The 26,148-nt window shown below is 38.1% G+C and overlaps 1 protein-coding gene and 2 pseudogenes across 2 annotated transcripts in view; 2 read left to right on the forward strand and 1 right to left on the reverse strand.

Annotated features, from left to right (window-relative positions):
• The first annotated feature begins 9,449 nt into the window (after positions 1–9,449).
• Positions 9,450–9,568, forward strand: LOC111733539 (annotated as a pseudogene).
• A 4,955-nt stretch (positions 9,569–14,523) lies between these two features.
• The window catches only part of ESRP1 (epithelial splicing regulatory protein 1), a 60,778-nt gene continuing 49,153 nt past the window's right edge, over positions 14,524–26,148 (reverse strand). Inside the window, exons 15-16 of one of the 2 annotated variants that reach the window (XM_011384361.1) lie at positions 23,429–23,538; positions 14,532–15,009 (exon numbers count right to left, since the gene is read on the reverse strand). In XM_011384361.1, the coding sequence (XP_011382663.1) occupies positions 23,464–23,538 (75 nt within the window). In that variant the 3' untranslated portion in view covers positions 14,532–15,009; positions 23,429–23,463. Of the gene's footprint in view, positions 15,010–23,428; positions 23,539–26,148 lie in introns of both variants that reach the window. The other variant, XM_011384364.1, reaches the window with a different exon arrangement.
• Positions 19,133–20,010, forward strand: LOC105308421 (annotated as a pseudogene).

Here is a 26,148-nt window from a genome sequence, read left to right on the forward strand (position 1 = left end):
CCCCCTGCACGCGCCCGGGAACCAGAGTGCGCGGAGCGGAGAGCGGCGAGAGCGTTTGGCTGCTGCGCCTGGACCTGCGCAGGCAGGAAGGCGACTCGACGCCCAGGCGCCGCCCACGCGCCCGTGCCTCCCGGGGAAACCAGGCTTCTGGTCTCGTCGCAGCCCCTTCACCTCGCCGTCGTTACCAAGGTGGGCGCGCGAGCGCCCTTTGCCCGCGACTTGCGTGATTGGACTCATGGACTTAAGAGAATACCACCACTGACACCTTCCAGATGCAGCCCCCATCCCCGCCTCATTTTACAGAGGGGAAAGTGAGGTCCAACGAAGTGCTAGTCATAAAGCTGGTCAGAGCTAGAACTGGAATCCAGGACTCGAGACCCCTCTCGGGGCCTGCATTCTCAGAGAGATTTCGGAGCGCTGCAGAATACTCATTATGGGTTGGCGCTTAGGTTCAGTAGGCTACTTGACCATTCATTACAAGAAAGAAGCTTGTAGTTAGAGCTTCGTGTCTTTAACTACCCAAACTGGTTAAACCAATATATTTTCATTTCATGGTATTATTTTTTAAAACATTAATACTATGATCTATGAAGGAGGCAGGACGCATTTAGATATTCCAGAGCAATGGACCATACTTCTAACTTCTTATAGTGCTTATGTCTTCACTTTTATTACATGTAACATTCTACGACAAATATCAGGAATACGTAGAAGTAAATTTAGGAACTAACAAAATGCCATTTTAGAGCAAGAGAAAAAAGCATAAGAACTCAGTGACGTCATGGAGTAATTATGGATGTTCCATTCTTAGCAGGCAGCAATATTCTCCTAACAGCACCTTTGTCAACTTAGGATGTTTGAAGAGCAGCTCTCAGTTTTCAATACTGTGCAAAAACAGTTCCAGAACTCTGCTTATGCCTTTGGTTGCCTGTAAATTTGTCTTGCTGTCAAACAACACTGGACCAGTAGTTAGAAACAGTAGAGGATACCAGTGAACCAGAAAAGACCTGAGTCAAAGCAGGGAGAACAGAATGTATGGACCTAGAAAACTGCAAGATAGAGCAGAGCGCATGGACATGGGCTGCAGATACCAGAATGTTCCTCATCAGATGAGCCCAATGCAAGTGCTCCAACTCATGGAAGAACAATACAATGGCCACTGAAGACCACTGTTTTCCAAGTCAAGGGTCTTGAGCTGATGTGCGTTCCTCCTATAGCTCCTTCACAATCACCTCAAGGTGACTGATGGACCGAACAGTAAATTTGCCTACTCTATACAGTAATGGATAGAGAAGAAATAGCTTCCTAAAATGAAATGGAAATATGAAAGAAGAGCTAATTATCCAATCTTTAGACAGAAATCAGTGGAATTATGACTTTGATCCCTGGCAGAAACATTTTTCCCTTGACTCCTTAAAACCTCCACCTAAGGATCATGAGACTGGCTATCATTATATCCCCAAACCTGTGTAATTTTGTTATGAGGGAAATAGGCCATTTTTTATTCAAAGTATATCATTCATCCAAAAAGGTAGACTCCAAACCGCTCAAGATGTTGCATTACAGCAGGTATTATAGCTGACTTTTCAGTAGGTCATTCCATAATCCTATAAGACCAGCTCCTTCCAGATGATAATGCACATAGCTAGTGGTCACATGATCCTAGGGTCTCTTCCTGTGATAACTTGATTATTTTACCCCTGCAAACCAGTTTCCAGTCCAATTCCTTCTTTCCACAGATGCATTACCTTCAGCATTGAAGGAATGGTGTACGTCAGAAAACTTACTAAATGTCATACTAGAATCCTACATGGACTGCATGTGACCACTTGCCATCCCTTTAATACAAATTGAACAATAAAAACACACAGAACTATTTCCGTGAAATTCCATAAGTCATAGTCAAGACACAATGTGAAGGATTTGTTTAAAAAAAATCCTGTAGAAAGTTTATAAAGAAACCAGTATTTGAACAAATTGTGGAATACAAATACAACTATTTTTAAGTAAAAAAAAAAAAAAGGAAGGGGGATAAAGGGTGCATGTCAGTTTCTCCCCCAGTTGCTTCCTCAAGGAGGCCTCACTTGTTCCTCATTTGAAACTGTGCTTCAGTGCCTCCTGAATACATTTGCCCCGTTGTCACTCATCATAAGGGTCTCTTGTCTTTCTTTTCTGCTGACTGGGAAAGCACAATTATATAAACCAACAGAGGCAAACTGGGATTATGTAATCTTTCCAGGTGGGATACATTAAACAATGTGTATTCTATTTAAAGATTTTTGAATTGAACATACTAGACAGTTTGGGGCATTTTCTTAAGTAGTTTTATTGGAGTTAACAATCCCCTAAAAAAGATTTTTGACCAAATTGCTCATATGAAATAATATTCATAAATAAAGTAAGTCATTATTGATACTATAACCCATTATTGAGATTTTCCCAGGCAAAGCTTCTATTTTAGTATGCAGTTTACCGACTTTGTACCAAGAATCATTTCTCTTTTCTTTTAGGGCGTAGGACCTACCTCTAAATATTTGTGAATTTGAATTGAATTAAATTAGAGTTGCCAGAAAAAAAATTAAGACACTTTAGTATAATATGTCCCATGCAATATTTGAGCCATACTTATACTAAATATTATTTGTTATCTGAAATTCCCACTTAACTGAATATCCTGATTTGGGTTTGGTTTGTTTTCTTGTTTTTGCTAACTTCGTCAACTCTATTTATGGATGCCACCTGAGCATCAATTACTCTCAGGCCTTCCAGGCACATGTAAATAACAGATTTAATTCTTTCTTATGACATAGGGAAGGCTGTTAAATAGCATGTGGACTCCATGTGCTTCAAATGCTCAATTCAGAAAAGAATATGTCATTCCCAAAGCCTCGCCAAATGAAATTGCTTCTGCCATTTTCCCACCCTACAAAGGGCTCAGGCTAGACCTGGGTGGGTGTAGTGCAGTCAAAAAAGCTGCCACTTGACTACTCAGTCAACCAGCAGCTGGAGGAGATGATTTACCAGGCATCTCTAGACCTGCTGTGGTGAGGACTAATCATACTTCCAAATTATAGATCTCTTAAAACCAAAAGGGCACAGTGATTTTGGGGGGAAAAAAATGTTTCCCACCAAAATGTGCCTTATCACCATAACGATTTATGTGTGACCATTTAAAAATATGTTTAAATTATAATATAAATAATAAATTGTTTAAAAATTATGTGTAAGGAAAATTACTATGACTTTTTTAAATACAGTACAAAAATTACCAATGATTATATGATTTAAATATAGATGAAGTTTTAAAATCCTGTTAGAATCCTGGATAAGCACTCTGGTTCAGAATAGGCCCCTGAAAAGCCCATGCTACATGTCCAGTAGATGGCAGAAGCAGCTGAAATCATGTTTAGGTAAATTTCATACCATACTCTCTTTGGATGTGTTCTTCAATGTAAAAAGTGACTGAATTTGTATAGTACTTCAATGTGAAAAGCATGCTATTAATAACTGGATTAATGCTTAAATTTTAAATATTTTAAATGGTGCTTAAGAAAAACAATTTTGCTGTTTATCGACATTTAAATTTATAAAAATTCTTAAAAGAAAACTATAGAATCACATTAGTTTTCACCTGCAGGAATGCACATAAATTTATTCAACAAATATTTATTGTATATCTTGCAAGCACTGGCTAGTCACTAAGGATACAGTGGGAAAGAAGATTCACATTGCCCTGATGAGAGTTAAAATACGGGGAGCTGATTACAGGGAGATCTTACTAAGTCTAGTGGGTCAGGAAAGGCCTTCTTCAGAAAAATATTTCTGAGTCGCCGTTAGTGAAGAAAGGAATAATAAGAAAAAAATGGTGTTTCAGGCACAGGAAATGAAGACTAAGGCAAAGAACTGGAAAAAGTACAAAGTGTAGAGGATGAGAGAAGGAGAGCCTTGAAAAAGCTCCAAAGGTAGGTAGGAGTCAGCTCATGCAACATCATGCAGTAAGATATGTGTGGATTTTTTTCTATAGCAAATGGGGACCTTTAACAAAAAGATTTTAAGAACATGTAATCATTGTTAAGTAATCATTGTTCTTATCACACACACAAAAATAAAAAGAGTGTGAGGAAATTTTTGAAGGTGATGGATGTTTGTGACATTGATTATGGTGAGGATTTCACTGGTGTATACTTATCTCCAAACTGATCAAATTGTATACATAAATACAACTTTTTGTATCTCAATCATAAATCAATAAAGTGATTAAAAAGGAACATATAATCAGGTCGGTTTTTTAACTTAAAAGATTGTCTTTTTTTTTAAAAAAAAGCATTCTGGCAATAGAGGAAAGCAGATGAAAGGAGTCCAATATTAGGAAAAAAAACTGGTGAGATGCTGGTGACTAGAATGGTGAGAAGAGGAAGCTGAGTTTCTTAATTTTAACACCTGATGGTACATGGTGCTGGTTCCTGAAGTAAAGAGAATGTAAGGAGAAGCAGGTTTTTGGAAACAGAAAGTTAAGTTTTATTTTAAGTATGTTGAATTTGAAATGCCTGGGAAGACATCCAAATGGAAATTTCTGTTACATTGTTGGGTATAAATGTCCATCGTTCTGCAGAGAAGTGTGGAAGTAAATAAGTTTGCCCAGAGAGTGAATAGATGGAGAAGGCAGCTGAGGAAGGAACCACAAGAAACATCATCAGATAGGGAAGGATGAATCACAAAGAAGGCTGAGAAACAGAACAAGCAGAATTCCACATTTTTTTAAAATGTGCTTTTTCGTGTTTAACTCTACTATCATATGGGTTTTAGTTGTAAAATACAGGCTTAAATTTTAGTGTATAACAGCTGTTTTGTTACCCATTTATCAACATCCACTTTTAGAACAGCAACAATAGCAGCTACTAAATAATTCAGCTGCTGAAGTAATGGCACGCTGGCAATAAAGTAAAAGGGCAGGCCAAAGGAACACGATTCTGTAAACAATTAACTATATTTGGGCAATCCTAGGAAAAGAGGCTTAACATATAAAGGAGCAACTATGAGACTATTAACCCACACCAAACGGTCTCCAAATCTTACTTTATATTCCAGAACTCTTTATTTTCTATGCCACCGTGAACAGATTCTATTAACCTACCCCTCAGTTTCCTAGTCTATAAAAAAATAACAGTATTACCTACTGTAATAGGTTGTTGTGAAGATTCATTTAACCAACACATGCTTATTATTGTCGGGCTTACATGTTTTCAGTGGTTTTGTTGTAGCTTCCAAGGTAGTGATTACCAGCTTGGAGGTGGGCTCCAAATATCCCTCCACCCTGCATATTGTGGAATCCCACTGAACTACTTTGAAATAAGGACATTTGCCCTTTAACATAGGTCTAAGCATTCCATCACTGTAGGGAGCATGCATAGATTTCTTCCACAGTGAGCTCCCAGGAGACAAAAACCAGCTTCCCCATTTAAAACCAGGAGATTTTGTCTGTTGGAAAAGACACCAACTCAGACTTCCTACAGCTTCATTGGAAAGGACCTTATCAGGTGCTTTTAATCAGTCCTTGTGCTGCCAAATTACAAGGTATTGACTCTTGGATTCATCTTTCTCATTTTAAAGAAGGCTCAGACTCCAGAAGAACATTAGACTTCAGAACCCATCTCTGAAACCAGACTATGCCTAACAAAGTCATCACTAGGACGAGAAGCAGATGTTTCTCCAAGACAAGCAGACGATCTTAAGAATAAAGAAACTGACACCTGATGCCTGAACTTTCACCAGAATACCTAACTGTAACAATTTTTCTCTTATTCTATTCCTTACCATTTTTACCCTCTTATAGTAAGATCCCCTAGAAGTAAGCAGCCTGGGATCTATTTTTTTCTCTGATAAGTTTACTATGCCTTTCCTACTTTCTTTATCGTTTAAATGTTCACTTGTTATGATAACAACTAAATCAAGCATCCTTTTCTTCTTATCCCTTTTTATAACCATTTATGCTTAGAAAGATAGTGTCTTGACAAAGCTCTCCCAAAGTGCAGCTAAAGGAGGTGACCTCTCCGATTGTTGGATATGTCATCAACAATCCCTCAATCAATAGAGGACCAATATTTACTTAGTTGTTCCTGTTACCAGTTTTGCAAACCTAGGCCTCCTTAGTCCTCTGATTATATACTTCGAAAATATATTTGGGAGGAGAAAGAAAAAAACGTGACCAGTTTATATGTAGAATTTATCCATCTATTGGATATCAAGCAATTGAATTCTGGCCAACATGCACACAATTCCACCCTACATTAGAGAAAATTCCTTCTATTATACCTATGAATGAGACTACTCTTGGAGGAATACTTGTGCACCATCTGGGTTTATTTTGGTTTGTAGAACTAGAATAGAACTGCCCACGCCCCCTCAACTAAGGGATGGGCATACATGTGTCTGAACAGCTGGAAACTAGAAGGGGTTTGCCTATTAAGACAATTTATTACACCTATATCTGTTCATAGAAACCCTCTATCATTTTAGTGGCCCTATTCAATCAGAATAGAAACATTGTTAGATCCTAAAGGGAACTGCTGTCTGGCTACAATGACAGCATAGGACAAAGCATTCTCAGTATACTAATCCCTAGTGCAGGGGTATATATCAACAGAGGTAAAATAAGAAATTTACCTGCTACTATAAGTCAAACAGCTGAAGAAATGGCTAAAGCTATTTCTGCCCAACAGGAATCTCTAGACTCCCTTGCTCAGGTAGTTTTAGACAATTGTATGGCCTTAGGCTACATGGTGGCTAAACAAGGTAGAGTTTGTGTTGTTGCCATACTATTTGCTGTACATATATATAAATGCCTCTGGAGAAGTAGAAACCTGATTAGAAAAAAAAAATCACTCAATACGCCGATGGCTTCAGAAAGTAAGAATGAATAACCCATTACATGACTTAGCTGGTTACTTTCTTGTTATCACTGGGATGATGTGAAATCCAGCATCACCACAGCAGTATGGTGGTGGGGTCCTCGGTTCTTCCCTGCCAATGCAGTAAAGAATTACAGGTCAGAGAGATTTAAAAGTAAGATTTATTGAAAGTACATTTTAGAAGGAGATGGGCCAAGCTATAGAAGGCTGCAGCCCCATGGAATTTTGGAGGTGAAAAGATAAAAGATAACAAATGGAGTATACTCCAAGGGAGGAGCAAGTTTTTAGCAAGGAGAGCTGTAACAGCACAAAAGTGGGGAGGTCTGTATTATATTAGGGCCATGATGGGTGCTTACAAAGGCGTTCCTAGGTGATTGGCACATGAGGTCATTCTGATTGACATTTGGCTGTTATATAACTCCTTGCCATCTGCACATGTGGTTACTTGGAATTCAGTCTGTTATAATTAGGACTTTCTGGGCTTAGGCATGATATTATAATGATGATATAACGAGGCTAAGGTTATGGGCAAGTTAGAGTAGTACTTTCTGCGCAAGTACTTGTGGCTGGTTAAGCCAGCTGCTTTTATGGCCTTTGTGCCCTAGGACTTAGGCTAATTTATAACCATAAAGGGGGGATTGTTTCTGAGAGGTCCTTAAAGAAGATCTTCAAGGGAGGTTTCTATGGTTACAGAGCTGGGCCTTCGCTCCTGTTGCTCATGTCTGTCTAACTACCTAACATTTTCCTCTCAAGTATTAGGGACCCAAATCACTGTGATTTTGGGGCGATGACCACTCTAGCTACTTCAGGCTGAGAAGGGGCGAAGGTGAAGGATTGGGTCCCCTATACTTGCTCTCTGTCAACTGGAGGCAAAGGTTGTCGATACTCAATCTAAGGGTCTACAGTACGGTATAGGATCTATTGATTGGATTGGGTGATATCTCACTTGAAGGACCATCTGGAGATGAAGTGCTTGGACTCTGGAAGAAATAAATTGAACAAGGCAATTTAGAAGTGATGGTCCTTGGAGGAGAGAATAAAAAATAAGAGTTGAGGAACAACAAGTGGCAGGAAAAAGGATTGTATAGATGTGAATTGTAGAGATTGTATAGGTGTTATAAATTAGCCCAAAACCTAGGGCACAAAGGCCATAAAAGCTGCTGGCTTAACCAGCCACAAATGCTTGGCCTGATTGGTTGTTATAGAAACAGCACTTTTCTTTGAGGTAGACGCATGCTCTCCCTTGTCCTTCTGTCAGAAGATCCAAGCCTCTCTGATTTTGAAGTACTACGCCTGCTAAGGAATCCGGTTATTCCTGGATTTGGGTCAGGGCAAAGGCTGTCTCCTTGATGGCATTTCCTCCAATAGCATTTCCTCCAATAGCTCTCTTTGAAGGCCAAATGTAGTGCTGCCTGTAGTTGCCCCTGCAATACAAAACTTATCCTGGTTTTTCTTTTTTTGAAGAGGAACCTCAGAGCTTCTGTTGGTTCACAGGTGTAAGTAGAGTCTGCTGTACAGGCCTCTTGAGTCTCAGGATAAGGTTTGACTCAAGAGTGGTAGATCCAACTGGAGATTCTGAGGACCTTCATTGCAGTTAGGGAAGATAAAAGAACAGGGTATGGTCCCTTCCAAAGTGGCTGTAGCTGAGAGACTGGAGAATTATCCTCATACATCTTGGTTAATAAATTAGTTGAGTGACCTGACGTAAGAGCCTAGGGTCATAGAGTCAGGGTGGTAGGAGAAGAGAGATTATCTATTTACTGTAAAATGGTTCCCCCTAAAGTGAATTTTGTAGATCATGAGCTGAAGTTTGGCTAAAGAGGTGAGGATTGTCCTAGCCCAGAAGAGGGCTTGGGTATTTAGGTATAAATAGATACTTATCCCATAGGCAACAAAAAGGCAAAGTAAAATAGAGAAATTGACTTCTTGGTGACTCCTGAAACAGTGCAGGTTTGAGAGGAAAAGGGTCCAGAGAAGGAAGTAAGGACAGAGTAGGTGGCCCCTGTTTCCAAAAGGAAAGTAATTGCCCTACCTGCTATGTCCAATTGTACCCTTGGCTCCAGTCCATTGATGGAAATTTCTTGTGATGGGACCAACTGGAGGGGGCCTTTCAGTCTTGTGCAACTGTTTTGAAGCTTGTGGCTGCCTCTGACCCTGGGGTCCTTCTACCCTTGGGGCAGAAGGCAGCCCAATGACCCAACTGGTGACATTGTCTTAAGCAGATTTGGGAGGCTTGTCTTCGTTGGGACATTTTTTGGCCCAGTGGCCAGGTTGGTGGCAGATGATGCACTTCAATGAGCTCTTCCCTATTGGGAGCGGAGTACTTGTGGACCTGGGCTGTGATTGACCTTGAAAGGCCACTAGTATCTAGGGTACCTAGCTTCTATCCTTCCTTCCCCCTCATGAGCCTGGGGCTCTAATGCCTGGTCTGATAAGGTCTGTCCCAGAATAATCATGGTGCCCTTCTAGGTGAACTAATAAAAAAGTATAATATGTTGGAAGGTATTACTATACCCACTGGGTTGTCAGAATAGCTCCCAAATCTATGGCAATGCCACCTTGAACAAGCCCGATCCTGTCTGATCTCAGAAGCTAAGCAGGGTCAGGCCTGGTTAGTACTTAGATGGGAGACCACTTAGGAAGACCAAGTGCTGTAGGCATAAAAAAAAAAATAAAAAATAAGGGATTGTAAATTGACAAGTTCCTTACAATCTGTGAGGTCAACCAAGGGTTGCCTCACCTAAAAAAAAAAAAAAAAAAAAAAGAAAAGAATAGCTCCCAAAGTTTGCTTTCATCTGTTAGAGCTCTATAAGTGAAAAATGTTTGTGGACGAGTTGGGGTCCAAATTCTCCCAGAGCCTCTACTAAAGAGAAGACCTTCTGTGGAGGTGTAGACGTAGTCTTAGATGGTGGGAGAGATTTTCCCGGGTATGGAGAAGTGGAAGAAGCCAATGGTCTGGCCAAGGAAGAGTCAGAAGAGGAAGAGGTAGACTTATTAGAGTGAAGTAAAGCTACAGTAGTTAGACTGTACTTCTGTAAGAGGGAATCATTTTTCTCAGAGTAGGAAAAGGCTTGAACGTAAAATATCTCTATTTACCCAGCCATTTATAATAGACGTCTAATTGGAGTGTGGTGATATAATTAATGCTCCCATTAAATGGCTAGATTTCCCCATCAGGAAGTCTATATTGTGGCATCTGCTTTTTCAGAGTCTGTGGGTCAAATTGAGCCCAGTGTGCTGGAATACAGCCAAGAGGACTCTTGGTTGGTATTTATGATTGCTTTCCTGTCATAAAGTATGGATCTCCAGTGTAGGAGAGGCAATTGAAATGGTAGATGGTGAGACCAGTTTGGGAGGAAGCAGAGCAACTCTAAGATAGTAATGATGTAGGACAGGGAAAATTCCCCGAGTAGGGTAAACTCAAGCCCTGCACTGAGAAAGGAGGTTCTTGGTGAAGTATAAGAATTCAAAGGTACTCTAAAGTCAATAGGAATGTTCATTAGAGTAGAGATAGCACTTCACAGTGTGGTCTCCTCTCAGAGGTAGAACGTCTGAGAGACTCAGAGGGACAGAGACAATAGAGAGACGGGGACAGTGAGAGAGTAAAGGCCTTGAGAAGGACCAAAAGACACTGAGAGGGACCCCGAGTGTTTGGGGAATTGTTTATGTGTCACTTTTTAATTCCTGTGAGTTACAGTTTAAGACTTTGTTAACCCATTTCCTTTGATATGGACATGCAGTGAGAAAAGGAGAGTATGTAGCACTAAAGGCCCGCTAGCAATTCTTAGTCTTTAATCTATAGGTTCCCCATGGTTTTAGCCAGAGGAAATGAATGATTTTATTTTGCATAGGGCAGCCACTTAAACTTTTTTTTTCTTGTTTCCCCTTCACAGTGTGGGGAATGGATTGTTACCAATCCCAGCAGAAATCTTCCTTTGTTCTGAAGTTGTCCTTTTGGGCATCTGCAGGGCTGATCAGCAAATTGTAGTCTCCGAATGTAGCCTGACTTAATATTTTAGTTCTCTTGCTTCCTCCCTACATTCTGGAATAGGAAATTTGTTCCCATCCATATTACAAATTATCATGATATTTATAGACTTACTGATCATGTTTATAGCATTTAAGCTTATGGCCTACTGTTTTTCTCATTGTTTGAAGTCAACTGTATCTACTAAAATTATGGTAGCACATAGAAATGATTCATCAGGATACTGCATTTGACTTTTGTAATGCTGAATAAGTATATATTCCCTTATATTTTAACTATCGCTTTTGCTTAAAGCCATGTTCTGCTACTCTAACTTCTTATGTCCTAGTCACCTAGCCTTTATAGACTTTGGCCACCGGGACTAAATCCCCTATGAAATTTTTAATTTCCCTCTTCCCTGTGACAAGAGGGATGTAGGGCAGGGAGCCATACCACTCTGGCAATGACAATGGGACTCAAGAATCATCATTGGATTCATCCGTACTGTCACATTCTACCAGGTCTGATGCAAAAGGGGAAATGAGGACTTCTCAAACTTTAACATAACTTGTGTACCAAAATTTGGATTTTTGCAACTTGAGCTCTGAAGCTGCTTGCAGAGCATAACTTTGCCCCTTTGAGCTCTGGGAATCAAAGTTTTGCACTCTGCCTTTTTGGGATATTGATTTTAAGCTGTTTATTAAGAAACAAGACTCAGAAAGAAACTTGGACGCTCCCCTTCCTGCCCAAAGGATTCTCATAGAAAAACCTACTTTGGGAACAGGATCTTAGAATGTCTGCCTTAGCCGAATTAAGTATGGTAAATAAGAGGGTTCAGGCAGGGACCTGTTAGCTAGATACCCACTGTGTGTCCCATTGTCTGAGTTGCCCAGCAAGAATTTTCCTTGAATGTTCCACTCTTCTTCAACTACCTGTAAATCGCCCATTCTCACTTCTGAAATCTAATACTCCATCCCCTACCCCTTTCTCTTTTGTCCAACAATATCATATATACCCAAAGTTATTACCTGTCTTTGGAATTTTCATGCTTATGGGAATTCCCCATGCAAATGTATTAAATATTTGATTTTCACCTGTTAAAGAACATAGGTCTAAACTAGGAGAAAGTTAAGTAGTTTGCTTCTGAACCTTTTCTCCCGAGTAGGCTCACACTTTGGGATCTTGGCCTTTAATATCTCAACAGAAAGGAGGTAGCAAACATGTAGAAAAAGAATTTTCTCCCTAACGCATTCACTCAGTGCTTTGACTCCCAAATTTTATCCTGGTGGCTTTCTGATCCTCAAAGTTTAGATCACCCGCTGTCTAGTCTGTTTCCTCATATTAGCACACAGACTGGAGAACAGATTAGTGTACACCTGTAACCTTAAACAGAAGACATTCATACACAGAATATTCTACCAGTTTACCTCCTACAGTGGCTAAGTTTTAAACTTGTAGCTCCATTTTAAACTTGACCCAAAGAACTTGCTTTAAAATAATACAACAGTGGGAGAAGTGAGAAGGAAGCAAGATTGACTTGGAGTTCATCACTGTTGAAGCTGGGTGAAGAGTACATGGTATTCAATATTCTATCTACTTTTGTATATGTTAACACTCCCCAGTCCCTACCTTGCAGAGCTGGGTAAAGCAGGGAGAAGAGAAATTGTGTAATCAACTATAAACCTAAGAGATTATCCCTGAAGGTCATTTTAAAAATATATTCCAGTCCTCTACTCCTTCTCTTCCTTCCCCATTACCCTTACTCATTTCCTCCTATTTTTCTATTCTGCCATTAGAAGAGCAGTTACACAAGATACTATTTCAGGAGGCTAAATTAGCCTAGGTAACTTTGATTTTGGTGAAGACAAGGAAAAGCCTGGGTGACATTAAATGTCTGCCAGAGACATCAAAGAAAAGAGGAACACGGACCAGAAGTTCAGCTTGCTTACAGAACTCTGCCACCTCCTTGCAGATGATGGCAAAGACCCAAAGCTGAAGTACAAACCTGAAAGCAATTGCTCCATTTTTGTAAATGACACCGGCAAGGACTGGGACTGAAATACTTTCCCAGGTGAACTAAACTTCATTCAGTTGAATTCTTAACAAGGGCAAACAGAAATGTGCTAGGCACTGAGTGTAATACAGGTAATACTTCCTACCTTGTGGTTATAACTGAAATTCAGAATTGATATATTTGATCTCTATAACAAGATTATATACGTCTGAAATGGAGAAGTCAGTTAAGACTTAACCATGGTCCTAATGAGTAGGATTTGGATTAGAGAATATCAGAGAACTCAGCATCAGCAAGGACAGAGCAATTGGGAAAAAAGCATGTATAGAATGCAGAAACACTAAAGTTCTGGATCTTATTAGTTTTATGTAGCTTAAATAGGTTTTCAAGTTGTCAGGCAAATAGAGCTCCAGTAATATGATGTAAGGAGCAAATATACCTAGGACTATTGTAATAGTTAAGAATCTCATAGTTTCAATAATTAATGCTCTAAGGATGGTTGTTTTAACTGTATCTGCATAGCTTTTACAAATACTTATAAACTTAGGGAAAAACCTTACCCCTCGGGAAAAGATGGCTTACCCATGCCCATCTACCATTATTATAGCTCTTCTAATAACAAAAAGAATGTAACATTGAGATTAAACAGGTGAGTTTTATTATCAAATGTAACAATTCTACAAAATCTCAGTAGTTTTGTAAATATTACTGCCTATCTTTCAGAGCTCTGGGCAGACAGCATTTTAAGGCATCAAGTATAAAGAACATTTTTCTGATCTTAAGTGCCAGTTATCACCAATTTTCACACAAATTGTTTTTGTTTTTAATTTTTTTCCTACTGCAGTCAAAGGGCCATTGCTGGTGAGCTCAAGAGGGGATGTCTGGTTCTCCAAGGTGTAAATCAAAGTAATGCAAAGTAAATAAAAATAGCAGCCACATAATTCTGTATGGCACTGCATCCAAGCAAAGGACAATATGAGTAACTTAAAGAAATGTGCACTGAGTTAATCAAATCCTGTTTTCCTCTTTGGGGTTACATGAGGCAGCAGTACTAGCTAGCTAGTGTCTAATATTGCACTTTTGCAGCATAAACACATAGTGCTAAACATTGACAGCATCAGTACTTGCTCTAACCACATCAGTGTTTACCCCTCAGTCTAGCTTGCTGACTATAATCCTATGTTTTAAAAAGTTTTAATCATTTGACATAAGGCATTAGAGAAAAAATTTTTAAGGCTATCTTAATATATACAAGCATTCACTTCAGTTAGTACACTGCTTTCTAGAATACACTTTTCAAATAGTCTCATTTTCGTGATAATAAAAACTATGGAATTCTCTTAAAGTCCAAACCATCAATAATGGGAAAAGTACAATATCAAATAAAACATATGAAGCCACAATATTCAGTTATGGGTCAAATTAGAATTTACTAACTACACAGAGCTGTTTCATTTTTGGTTTTGCATTCTGGCCTCTAGTTCATTCTTATTTACAACTGGTACCTGCTAAGAAAAAAGATCCAACTTTTTAACTATTTGTTTTGCGGTAGGTGCACTATTCTAATTTATCCCACGGTATTTTAAAAATTGTTTTCATTGGTTTTTAACTATAAGACTGAGACTTGGCCAAGAGACTGAGCAAATATTAGTTTTACTTGTTAAATTTCTGATTTAAGTATTCCAAGACCTTATTCTTGAATTACTTAGTAAGAGGGCACGACTGTGCAGAATACAGGAAGATGAAGAAAGGAAACACATAAAAATGGAACTTCTATAACAGAGTTCCCAGTGGGAACTGTAGATGTAAGTGTAGTATTTTTTCCCCTAACACATAAAACTTAAGAAACACCTTTGATGCCATGTTGCTGGAAGTAATAGAGACATTTGATTTCCAATTCACATTTGAAATGCCTGTTTGCAATCAGCAAGGAGCCAGGCATGCTGCTTGCTGTAAGGATTTGGCTTCGCTGGCTCGAGCTTTCCACTCCAAAATATAGGCCTTCTGTCCAATCATGTTTGCTGAAAATACTGCAGCCTGAGTACAGACAAACTTCCCTGACGTTGCTAGAGGTTGTCTTATGTCTGAAGGTTTCAGGATCACCATACATCTTTCAAACACTGAAAAAAAGAATAAAATGAAATATTACAGTCTCTCAATTTTTCAATTTTTAGGAGCCATAAAAAATGATTTTGCATTCCAAAGGTCTAAAAAAGCTTAAAGTTGTCCAAATGTTTATTTTACACAGTCAGCATTTATACAGCAAATTGTGGGGGAGTATAGCACTGACAAAGAAAGGTTATGTGACAACTTGCATTTCCACAATTCCACTCTTTGTATTATCATGCATAGAATAATGTGCTCCACCTCCCCACTTGACTCATCTCCTTTGTGGAGATACTATTTTATTCATTCCTTAGCCTGGGTCCCCAAGTGATCACATCATTCTTCTGATATTAGACAGTTAATACACCATTACTGAAATACAAAACCATTAAGAAAAATCTTTAAAATTAAATTCTAGTATAAGAAATTTCAAATAATTTCAAACAAAAATACCTGAATCAATAAGAAGCACTGAGGCATGATGTTGTAGTAACTTGGGCTCTACATGCTAGTGACTAGCTGATCACCCACCTCTATGTGGGTTAGTTTATTTCATCCTCACACAACCTTATTAGATTACTACGTTTTCCCCCATTTTACAGATTAGAAAATTAAGGCACAGAGCAATTAAGCCAAAAATTGGCTTAATTCAGAATCTGAACTTGGTATTGGTTCCATTATGCTATTGCACTTATACACCTCACAAAAACTTTAAAATGGAAGTATTATGCAAACTTCTACATGTAAATAAAAATCAGAGATGAAAATCAAAATAAAAATAGCTCTTCAGAGTTCGGTCCTATTAATGTGGCCAGTCTGAAATTGTGGTCAATATTAGATTTGCTTTAATAATAGATCCTAAAATTGGTACAAATTTAGAAGCAGGTATTTAAAAAATGGTAAAATACTAGTTTGTTAGAATTCATTTTTAAAATATGGTTTACAAAGTGATCATAAGTTAGCACTTAGTGTAGAACAGTGTATATTCAAAGCTTCTCTTTCAATACTAAATACAAATAAGACAATCTCTACCAATGACCCAACAACACTATTGCCCAATATCTATTTTACCCTTCTTTTGACAACATCACCAGAATTTTCGTTGAATAACTAACTGTCCCTTCGCCTGATCTCAAGCCCATAAAGAGACATCTTTACCACTGAGCCCAATAACTGTCCGAGACATAGCCAGTTAGAGCCCTGCATGTTCCTGGCCATAGAGGTTTCAGAGACGTACTTAAGCCAGGCCAGTGAAACTCAGTTCCTGTCTTGCTTCCAGACTTGACATGAAAGGGTGTATGCCACGAGTTGCTGGGAGAATCTCATTGGGAGAATTTGGCTTAGAGTAAGCCCTTGGATCCAGCCAAGTCAGTCAACCCTGGGCCTGTCAATTACCAGAGTCAATGAAGTCCATCTTCCACATTATTATTATTATTATTTTATTATATTCTAGGAGGAAACATCACTGCAGTAGATGCTGAAAAGTACACCTTCGCATTCTTTGAAAATGTGAAAAATGTCAAAGAAATAAAAGATTTAACCTTCCCAGACCTCCTTTTTAATCCCAGGGGTATCCAATGAGATTTTAGGGTTTAGCAATGAAACTGGAGATGCCTAGCTGCTAGCAAAAAAATAAAATTAATATATACATAAAAAATAAAAATCTCAGATTTACAAGGAGAAAATGTTTCCTATTCCTTTAGAAGTTATAACTTCAAACATTCATAAATCTCCTTTACAGTAAGATCTGTTTTAAAACATGTTTTATTTTACACTAAACTGTCATTAAAAGTACTATGTACAAAGAAGTTTTTTAATATATCCGGATTTCACCAACTGGTGTTATGTACTTTGGAATAAACATAAATCCATTAAAAAGCCTGAAATTAGTTGTAATATTTTATTTCCTTATAATAATTTTGACATTTCTTTTCTAAAAAGTATGTCACTTGTGACACTTCTTTGTTAGGACAGAGGAATAGTGTCTTCTTACAGAAAAGAAAATCCATAACTCGGATTCTTTAATAAAAGGAGGTATGTTTAATAACTTTTTTCTTTTTGTCACTTAAATCAATAGACTCAACTTATATTTAGCTGTTACTGCTCCCTATTATAAAGACTAGTTGGAATAGGAAGAGAAATCTTGTCTAATTTTGAAAGCTCCTTATTTATCCAAAGAATAACTTGAATTTTCTGAACAGAAACTAAAATATCATCACTATTATCGCCCCATCCCCAAATACACACACACACACACACACACACACACACACACACACACACACATATATATATATATATATATATATATATATATATATATATATATATATATATCAAAAGACAGCAATTGTTTTCAACCTACAAAGTAATCCGAACTATACATTTAAGAGACCAGGTATAAAAAATACTCTCCAAATGAGAGCTACATGGAGGTTTTTTTTTTTTTTTTTGCATAAAACTTGGCTTTTGTGACAATACCAGGCTTAACATTAATTAGAGGAGCCTCCAAAAATACTCAGTACAGACAAAAAGCTTTCACAAAAGGTAAAGGAATCTATTAACACTTCATTTTTTACTCTCAGCCTCTAGAACTGTGAGAAATTAAGTATTTGTTGTTTAGAAGCCACCTCATCCATGGAATTTTGTTATGACAGCCTGAGTGGACTAAGACATTCACTAAATGATCAAGGTCGACATTACCAGTGATGTCATGTGGGGATAACTTCGGTTATCATGTGATGAGAAGGGCACTTCATCTCTATGGTATTGTTTCCTAACACCCATTACCCCAGTCCAATCACAAGAAAGACATCAAACAAATTCAAACTAAAGGACAGCTCACAGAAGACCTCAAAAGCAGTATGCCTCAAAACTGTCAAGGTCATGAAAAACACGGAAAGACTGAGAAACTCACATGGACCAGGGGACACTAAAGAGATAGATCAGCTCAGTGCAATATGGAATCCTAGATGAGATCTTGGAATAGAAAAAGGACCATTAATGGAAAAAAATGGGTGAACTCTGAATAATATCTGAAATGTAGACAATGGTCAAAACCACTGCCCCTGTAACCACAGCAACAAGTTATTTGTATTTATAAGAACTGTATAGTTTGTAAAACTCGTTTACACTCATTAACCATCTCATTCTCACCCCACCTCCTAAAGTGAATTCATATGTAGAAGTGAATTTATGCCCATTTTCAGGAGCAGAAATACAATATCTTTAAAGAATTGTCATCTACACATGTACATAAAATGTACTTATAGCCAAGCACTTGTTGACATTTTAATGTATAAGCTGAATATGCCCCATTGAGACTCTAGGAATATGAGAATTGGAGTTTACAGAGAGTCTGGGGGTGCTGGGGTAGACGGAGAAACACCAAAAACTTTGGCCATCTGAAGAGGCATTTTTCTAGCTAGCTATCACATCTCCTTCCCTGGAGGGCCTTTTGGGTATCTTCAGTGGCTTGTGAGGTGTTCTTGGGAGTATTTTATAACAAAGAGGCATTTATCTACAATAGTTCTTGGGGCACTCAGCAAATATTTGCTGGGTTGAGGGGACAAAGCTACAGGAGAAGACAGACACTGATTTCTTTACCAGACTTTATTATGGGCTTTAGCTTCCTTTATCTGATTCTATAACCAGCAGTGACATTATTCTTTCAAGAAACTTTTAGAGCACTGTATTAGTTGTCTGTGGCTGCTGTAATATATTGCTTCATTTGGAGGCTTAAAACAACAGAAATTTATTCTCTCACAATTCTGAAGTCAGAAATCAAAGTGTCAGCCAGGCTGCACACCTTCCAGCATCTCTAGGGAACAATCTGTTCTTTGCTTCTTTCCTAGCTTCTCGTGGTTGCATGTGTTCTTAGCTTGTAGCTCTATCTCTCTAAACTTTGCCCCCACGGTCACATTGCCTCCTCCTCTCCTGTATGTGTCTGTCTCATCTCCCACTGCATCTTTATTATAATTTCATTTAAGGTCCACCCAGATAAGCAAGGATAAGTTCCTTCTCTGAAGATTTTTAATTTACATATTTTGCCATATGAGGTAATAGAAATTCGAAGGGATTAGGATATGGACATATTTGGGGGCCACCATTCAGCTTACTACAGGCACTTACTCTGCCATGCTCTTATTTCGTCAATTGAAAAAAGCACCAAGCCTGAAGCCAGAAGTTTTGGATGTTTGGTCAGCTTGGTCATTAACTGTATGACTCTGTGAAAGGTGTCTAAACTCTCTGAGTATAATTTCTTCATCTGTCAAATGGAACCATCAGAACCTGTCCTGATGCTTCACAGAACTGTGGTTAGACTCAAATGAGACTAGTTATAAAAGTGCTTTAAGGGGGAGCTCTTCTACCGCCACTGGCTCTGTCTACACCTCAAGCATGCTGCCCTACACCTCCTTGTTCGAGGGCGCTGCAAGGCCATGCATATGCTGCTGGCTGACCAGGGCCAGAGCTGGAAGGAGGAGGTGGTGACCAAGGAGACCTGGCTGCAGGGCCCTCTCAAGGCCTCCTGTCTGTACCGGCAGCTCCCCAAGTTCCATGATGGAGACTTCACCCTGGACCAGTATAGTGCCATCCTGCGCTGCTTGGGCCTCTCCCTCAGGTTGTATGGGAAAGACCAGTGGGAGGCAGCCCTGATGAAGTGGCAAATGACGGCGTGGAGGACCTCTGCTGCAAAACGACCACCCTCATCTACACCAACTATGGGCAAGGAGGACTATGTGAAGGAGCTGCCGGGGCGCCTGAAACCTTTGGAGACCCTGCTGCCCCAGGACCAGGGGGCCAGGCCTTCATCGTAGGCAATCAGGTCTCCTTTGCTGACTGCAACCTGCTGGACCTGATGCTGAATCACCAGGTTCTGGCTCCTGGCTACCTGGACTTCCCTCTCCCTGCTCTCAGCTTGCGTGGCTTGCCTCTGTGCCTGGCCCAAGCTCAAGGCCTTCCTGACCTCCTCCGAGCATGTGAACCTGCCCAACAATGGCAACGAGAAACAGTGAGCACTTGTGGCACCCACAGGAGGAGGTGGGGGCTGCCTGCCAGCCAACCAACCCTTCCCCAATACCAATAAAGTTCCTGAGAAAGAGGGGGAAAAAAGTGCTTTAAGAGTGTCAGCCACTCTACTGGTGTAAAAGATAACTTCTGATGGTAAGTTTGATAACGATATGAATGAGAAAAATACAGAAATACACAATCACACATTAAGGTTGAGGGGAAAGAAACAAGGTCCAAAATTGCATAAGGGCATCAAAAAAGAAGCTGAAAAGAACTATTCATTTGGTTATTTCTGGATGGTGGGATTATTAACGTTTTCTTTGTACCTATGTTCCCAATGCTTTACAATAAGCACATAATACTTGAATGAGTCTTACCTCCCAGGGTTGTTGAGGTAACATATGCCAAGTATTTCACACAATATTTTGTGAATTTTAAAAAATTCTCAATAGGCAGATTAATCTGATGTTTTTAGAATAAGAAAATGCAAATATCTGAAGGTTTAACAAAGCACACAATTTGTTATTCTATCATGACCCCAAATATATAAACATAAGATAGAATTAGAAGTATTGAACAATTGTTATAGTCAATTTAGGACATTTCTGAGGTAATATCGAAAGGTTCCATCTCTAGTCATTTCTTATTCAATATATTCATTTTGTATCAGTATACTTTATCAAATTCACAGACACCATTAAAGGGTGAAATAAAGAACATTTGGAAAGACAAAGTATGGTTCAAAAAAATATCAACAGGATAGAATAATGCACTCCCACAACTGAGAACTAGACTAGGAAATACCCCATTCCCACTGCAAAGCATCTGGACCTGATGCTCTCTGGTAGTGCCAAGGGATCTTGAAACCTCACTGAAAATGGCAGAGAACCATCAGTTCCAATCCAGAAGTGGAGTTTCTACAACTTCAGAATGAGAGGATAAGACTTCAATTGTCATATCTCAAGGGCAACACTGTATTGGTAACCTTGTTTCTAACTTAGAATCCATATGGTTGAATCTTACAGGGTCCTTGGCCATGAATAGTGACAAAATTAGAAAATGACATGCCAGCAAAACAATTTCAACAAACCCAATAATAAAAATGAAGAAATAAGCCACACCAATTCCTGAACATGTTCCTACTGCTCCACCACTTGAGGAGCTTCAACTACAATGCAAGTGTCCCTTTAAGAAAAGATTATTGATTAATAAAAAGAAAAAAATTCACTAATTTCAAAGAACCTTCATAAAGGTTCCTTCCCTCTAGATTTAATTTTAGGAGAAAAAAGACTGCAACCAAAAGCTTGCAATCATTTAAATAGAGCACATTTAAAGTATACCCAGATGATCCTCAAAAATATTATATGAAATGAAAAGCCAGTCATGAAAGGACAAATATTATGTTATTCAACTTATGAGGTACCTATAATAGCCAAATTCATAGAAAAAGAAAGAATGGTAGTTGCGAAGGGCTGGGGGGCGGGAGAGGGGAAATGGGGATTTATCGTTTAACGGAAACAGAGTTTGAGAAGATGAAAAAGTTCTGGAGCCAGATAGTAGTGATGGTTGAACAACAGCGTGAATGTACTTAATGCCACTGAATTGTACACTTAAAAATGGCTAAAGTGGTTAATTTTATGTTGTATATATCTTACAATTTTTTTTAAAAAAAAAGGAAACTGGAAAACAAAGAAGTATACCCAACTTAACAGAATTAGCGTGTGACTCAGTGATTCCACTCATAGCTATATACTCCCCAAAATTAAAAATAAGTACTCAAATATTTGTACATAAATGCTAGTATCTGCACCATTCACAACAGCCAGAAGGTGGAAACTCAAATGTCGATTCGGTGGATAAACAGATAAACAAAATATGTTTTATCTTTACAATGGAATATTATTGTCATAAAAGGAATGAAGTACTGATACATGCTACAATATGGATGAACCTCTAAAACATGTGAAGTGAAAGAAGCCAGATACAAAAAGCTCACATATTATATGATTCCATATCCAGAACAGGCAAATCCAGACAGAGATAGGAAAAAGATTAGTTGCCAGGGTTTATGGGGAGGGAGACTAGGTAGCTACTGCTTAATGGGTATGGGGCTTTCTTTTGGAGACATAAAAATGTTTGGAACTAGAGATGGCTGCTGTACAATTTGTGAATACATGAAATACCACCAAATTGTATACTTTAAAATGATTAGTTTTATGTGATTTTTACTTTAATTAAAAAAAAAAAAAAGCATTTCTTCCAAATCTAAAAATAGGCAGAGGACTTGAACAGACACTTCTCCCTAGAGGACACACAAATGGCCAACAAATATATGAATAGATGCTCAACATCGCTAGCTATTAGGGAAATACAAATCAGAACCACAATGAGATACCATCTCACACCTGTTAGAAGTTAGAATAGCTATAATCAACAGAACAAGTAATAACAAATGTTGGAGAGGATGCGGAGAAAAAAGGAACCCTCATACACTACCGGTGGGACTGCAAATTGGTACATCCACTATGGAAAACAGTATGGCGGTTCCTTAAAAACTAAGAATTGATCTACCATATGATCCAGCAATCTCTCTACCAAGTATTTACCTCAACGACTTGAAAACTCATATCCAAAGATATCCGCATATCGATGTTCAGAGCAGCATTATTCACAGTGGCCAGGACATGGAAGCAACCGAAGCGTCCTATGACAGATGACTGGCTAAAGAAGCTGTGGTACATATATACAATGGACTATTACTCAGCCATAAGAAGAGATGAGATACTGCCATTTGTGACAACATCTCAAGGATGGAATTTGAGATAATCACGCCAAGAGAAATAAGCCAGAGAAAGGTGATAACCACATGATACCGCTTCCATGAGGGATAAAAACCTAAAAGCGACAAATGAACATGACAAATAGTCAAGAGACTCATGAACATGGACAACAGACTAGTAGTTACCAGAGGGTAGATGAGGTAAAAGGGATGAGGTAGATGAGGTAAAAGGGATCAAATATGTGGTGACAAAGAAATCTAACTATGGGAGGTGAACACGCAGTGTAAATATATACATGCCTTACTGTTAAAGTGTACAGCTGAAACTTATTGGATTTTGTTAACCAATGTCACCATAAAATTAAAAAAAAAAAAAAAAGGCAGTCCTAACCAGTAGTACACGAGATATAGAAAATGAATTTTCAAATCAAAAAGTTTCCCCTGATCCCAAATAACATACAACCATTATCCACATATGTTGTTTAGACACCGTCTACTTAGATGACAGCCTTAATTGCAGTCACCATTTCTTCCAGAATTTGACACGCTTACATCATACTAAAGAGGGAAACTTTCACCATACTTTGATTCTTGGCCTCTATTTGGCCCTTTAAAATTTAACTTTCACATCATGCGAGCCTTACCTTCTTTTCTGAGGATGGTCTAATTGCTGGGGCCCTTAAATACAAACCCATTCTTTGGGTAGAGTCCTGGCCTGGTCATTTGTGTGTACAAGTCCATCCTCGGTTGCATACTAAAATGCAAGTTAAAACAAACAGGATCAAAAGATGGACAAACTGTCACTATGGATGGTTAGTATTTCAACTGACTAGATCTACCAATAGAATTATAGGATAATTAGAGTGTAAGAAACAAGTTAACACTGGTACGATCCATGTACATTAACTGTTAATCCCAAGTCTTCATTTCTTACCTAACATGTCTAAGTACTATAAAAGTCCCTTCCAGGAGGGGAGTTAAATTGAAAATGTGGATAGAAAAAGAACACCATAACACAATAAATACCACCAAACATTTCAGATCTTGTTAACAGAGTTTCCATGATACCATAGGCATGACTAGATATCAAATATCTGAGCACCAACTATTTGCAAAGTATTGTAAAATAAGCCCATTATGTCCAAACAACTGTGAACTTTAAATGTATTAGATGTATTTGTAATATTGATCTCAGTAGGACAGCAAGTGAAAATCTTAGCAGTGAAAGCAGAAACAAAAACTAGCATTTACTGAAAATGCAAAAATCATTGACAGCAAAAGGTAGTGCAAAGAGTAAAAAAATGAAAGGAATTATATAAGTATTCTTGAGGATCCATTTCAAAATAATAGACCCATCAACTAAAATACAGATACAGGCTTATTTTCATTACCAGAATGACATTCTCATTACCAAGTATTTTAATGGTAGTTTGTCTTCATAAATTCCATCCTCATTCTATTAATCTCACTTATCAAAATGGGCCTAACTCAGGTACCTTAACTTTATAAGACTGCAAATTTGCTAGCAGAACCCGTGTCCTGCATCTTGCTTAAGCCATTAAAATTCTTCCTTTTGTGTAAATTCTCCCTTTCCAGCTTTATACTCTCACTCCACTCCACCCTACATGATGTATTTAAAGATAACATGTGTAGAGAATGACATATGCCATTATTACATCTATATACATATATATTTAGAGACAGAAAAGTATCAAGGTTTCCAGTCACTCAACCAATTGATACCAAGGATTTGCTTAATATAAGTAAATTATATATTTATATAAAATGAATCATAAATAACCAGAAATCAAATGAAAATCTCCCATCAAATCAGCAACAGCAATACATACACAGTAGGTAAAGATCAACACAGATTACACTTAAGAGAACACAGTTTTTTAAAAAAGTCATCCACTGATTTGGTCTTGTGACAAAGTGGTGTCTATAAAAGATCTGGAATCCCATAGCTATTGGCTAGTACCAAAATAAAAGATCTGGAATCCCATAGCTATTGGCTAGTACCAAAATAATTGAGAACAGGAGAAAATAGGAAGGCATGGACTCTCAGAGACAGTGTAAAATATGAGCTTTTATGTAAGAGTGACATGAAATTGAGTTAGATACAACAGATTTTGAATGCATGCATTGTTACTATCTTACAGCTCAAACTACTGAAGAAGGCATTGGACAAATCTGATATACTGAATTGGAGGTTCCTACATAAGCCTAATTCATTGATTCAGTTCATAAATTCCAAGCACTTCAGAAATGAAGGCCAAATGCCTTGAGATGAAATCATTTTGTACAATCTTTGTATTTCTGATACCAGATAATTCTATTCTAACCTTGAATGATTCCCTAGGAGCTACTCGAAGATAAACTGCTGCAGACTGAAGTTACTGTATTTCAATTATGAAGCATGTCAATCTTTTAGCCATAAATCTAGAAAACTACTATTATTTGTTTGTGGTAGAATACCTACAAAGGCCAGTCATGGCACTCTATAGTAAGAGCAATTTTGTTTACTCTCATAACCTACTTATATATATGACTGCTTAATTCTATTCAGTGTGAATATAAAAGCTGATTAGTCAAAATAAATAAGAAATTAATTTAGTCAACCACTAAAACCTGAAACTTTGCTTGTACATTCTAGAATTGGAAAACAATGGGGGAAAATACGAAACTCTTCTTATGTTTTCTCCATGAGATTAAGCAACCTTTTCAATGGCCTTTGGTAAATTCTCTATTCCTTTCATAATCTAATAAATTGGATATGAAGTTTGGAAAGTAACTATTTTTTAAATCTCTGCAAGGGCTTCCAACAGGCAGCATAATTGTTTAGGGAAAAAGCAAAGTATCTACTGATCTCTGAAAAAAATTTTACTTATGATAAGAATGTGTGAAACCAGGCAGTAACAAAAGATAACTTTTCTCTACCTTCATTCAGTTTTTCACTATCAGACATAGATTTTCTTCATTTGTCAGAAAATGTCCTTTGTGTGTTAAAAGCCCTTAAGACCATTATATGGTAACTTGATAGATTTGGGGCATCCCCGCTGAGGTAATTTTAACTGAGCTCCTCAATCCTCCATGATTCATGGACACCAAGCTTGTAAATACATTCTAATAGTGAGACAGGCTTTGCAGGCATAACCTTTATAATGCTGTACTGTGAATGATCAGGGCTATTTTAGGATTTGATGAGTATGCCTATAAAGGCTTCTAAAGACTCAAGCAAAGTTCAGCTCCAAAAGGGAAGACAATTTTTGCTATTAGTACAATGAAAAGGCTGTAAGATACTGATATTTAGACATTGCAAGAAAGAGGAGTTCAGGTTCTAGGCATTATGTGATTTGAGGAA

This window comes from Pteropus vampyrus, unplaced genomic scaffold, assembly GCF_000151845.1.
Source record: "Pteropus vampyrus isolate Shadow unplaced genomic scaffold, Pvam_2.0 Scaffold572, whole genome shotgun sequence".
NCBI classification, from domain to species: domain Eukaryota; kingdom Metazoa; phylum Chordata; class Mammalia; order Chiroptera; family Pteropodidae; genus Pteropus; species Pteropus vampyrus.